Raw genomic sequence first — 2,478 nt, 5'->3', positions numbered from 1 at the left:
GGACCTCGGCCTAACTGGAAAGCAACGACCGGCGTGGTCCTTGGAGGTTGATGATGATCTGCACCCCCGCGGTGCTCGATTTTCCTGTCAACGAGCTCGCCACGCCACCGTATTTGACCGCTGTTTGAGCAGGATATATACTTTTTGACCAGTGACTTGGTCCTGCACTTCTCTCTGACTCTCTCCCCTCCCTATCAAGTATCAACACCCCGAGCTAGCATCCATCCACAAACTAGAGGAGTAGAGGTGAGCAGTATGGCGGGCCTCACGGCGGAGACCACCAGGCTAGCATCCATCCATCTTGCTTCCGTGCCGGAGGAGACCAGCAGCTGCTTCGCGGAGCTCGAGCACCAATCTTACCGCGACTCGATCCGGAGCGTCGCCTGGCCCGAATGTCTGATCAGCTGGGGCTGGGGTCTCTCTTCCCAGTATCGTCAGAGCGGGTCCAGCTACTCCAGCATCTCTGGTACCTCGAGCTCTTACATGTCCAACATCTCCGGTTACTCCCCTGGCTCGCCTTCTGCCGGTGCAGCGGACTTGGGCGTCGAAGAGCTCACCGAGATTGCTCACAAGATGGTCAGCGACGGCTACACCCAGCGCATGGTCCAAGCTTTCGTATCCAATGGCGAACAGGACGGCTCCCTGAAGACCTGGTTCGCCGAGCTCGACATCGACTGGGTTTTCCAATTGAGCGACAAGTCTCGCGACGACTGCGGCCACCAGGTCGGAGACAAGTCTGCTTCGCCTTCCCGCCTTCAAGAATTGGTCGAGAGGTGGAGCCGAGCTCTCATCATAATTGTGGCCAGTGTCAAAGAGCTGGTCGCCGCCGTCCACGAGACGCCGACGGTCGGACAGTTTGGCAAAGCGAGCATCTCAGCAATGCTCGTCTTTGTCGACGCCATCGTCCATACCGACGACGCGGAGAAGCTGTTGGCCATGCTGCACGTATATATCTGCATCTCCAATGCATCACACAACATATCGACCATGCAGGTGACCTCGTCAGATGCCCAGATGATTTTCAATGAGATAGGCGCCTTGTTGGAGAGAAAAGGAAACAAGTTAGTTGGATCCTTGTCCAAGGTGATGAGCGACGTTAAGTATACGCTCATGAAGGACAAAGGCCGCTGGACTATTGATACGAGAGACTCGTGGGCGATCACAGCTGGTGGAGGCGAGGTTCACAACAAGACCCGGTTGATGATGGATTACATAGTTTTGATGAGGAAATCACATGCTTCAGCGAGGAACTCGGGACAGATTCACGACGCTGCAAAGATTCGTGACCTGTTACGTGAAACGATCGATTATCTGAACGATCTGCTTGTGAGGAAATCGAAGATGTGCACGGATCCAAGCCTCGGGTACATGTTCCTGCTCAACAATTCCTACTATGTAGCGCAGGTGTGTAAGGCATTGATATCTTTAAATGTCTATTTGCCGTGTGCACATCATCATGGGCTTAAACTTAGACCTGAATGTGAGAAATACATGGACAGTTATATCGAGATTTCTTGGGGACAAGTCATGTCCTGCTTATCTGAATCTAATTTTCCTAGACTGCTCCGTCGTCGGATCAACAACTCTTCGTTGGCTAAATTCCAGTCCGCGTTTCATAAAACATGCATGACTCAGAGGTTCTGGAAGGTTCCAGACCCTCAGCTCCGACACTTACTGCGGAAAACTATCGCCAAGAGAGTCATTCCAGGTTACCGCGACTACCTGAAGGAGCACCCGGAACTCGAGAAACAGGTTAGCGGTGGAAGAAACTGTCCAGAGGCTTTGGAGGAGATGTTGGGACAGCTATTCGAAGGCTGAAAACCGCTTGAGGAGGACATAGTAATGCTTCGTTGCTGTATTTGTTTGTTTTCCTTTTGAACTGAAACTTGTATTCTAAATTTCGTCAGGTACTATATCAGATGGCTACGTGTATGTTTTGATTTGATTTCCATTTTCATGGCAAATACTTCCGCATTATGTTTCTGCATCAATTTCATACATACATATAGTTGTAATGTTTACTTCTGATTGTACAACATCCTCCATTATGTTCATCTACTTAGCGAAACTTGTGCTTGCAGATGCCAAGGTCACCCAAACTCGTAAAGGTATGGGGGAATTTCACCACAAAACTAGTTGTATTTGCTAAGTAATTATACTATACTATTTACATGTAGGTGTTCATTTGCATTTCATATACACTTGTAACAGTATACACATATCACTACGTGAAAAATGTTATTTGCCGTGTTTGTCCACCTTTACCGTGTGTCAAGTATCGCGGAACACGGTAAAAAAGTCTTTGCCGTGTATATCTGCGAGAAGGCGCACGGTAAAGAAAATAACACGGTAACAATAAGAATTACACACGGCAAAAGTTTGACACACGCCATATTTTTTCAAATACACACACTAGTAGAAAAAGAGGCTTCCGTCCACCCTCATTAGTCCCGGAAATATTCGAACCGCGACTAAAGG

General features: G+C 48.8%; 1 protein-coding gene across 1 annotated transcript; it reads left to right on the top strand.

Annotated features, from left to right (window-relative positions):
• The first annotated feature begins 255 nt into the window (after positions 1–255).
• Positions 256–1,979, top strand: LOC124671167 (exocyst complex component EXO70B2-like). The gene has a single exon (XM_047207581.1). The coding sequence runs from the start codon at positions 256–258 to the stop codon at positions 1,816–1,818; it is 1,563 nt and encodes a 520-aa protein (XP_047063537.1). The 3' UTR covers positions 1,819–1,979.
• The last annotated feature ends 499 nt before the right edge of the window (positions 1,980–2,478 follow it).

Source organism: Lolium rigidum, chromosome 7 (genome assembly GCF_022539505.1).
Source record: "Lolium rigidum isolate FL_2022 chromosome 7, APGP_CSIRO_Lrig_0.1, whole genome shotgun sequence".
In the NCBI taxonomy this organism is placed as follows: domain Eukaryota; kingdom Viridiplantae; phylum Streptophyta; class Magnoliopsida; order Poales; family Poaceae; genus Lolium; species Lolium rigidum.
The sequence above is the reverse complement of the archived record's forward strand: the minus strand, read 5'-3'. Positions and strand labels throughout refer to the sequence as shown.

Coding starts and splice junctions, on each gene's coding strand:
- LOC124671167 (XM_047207581.1), top strand. CDS start 256: ATGGCGGGCCTCACGGCGGAGACCACCAGGCTAGCATCCATCCATCTT.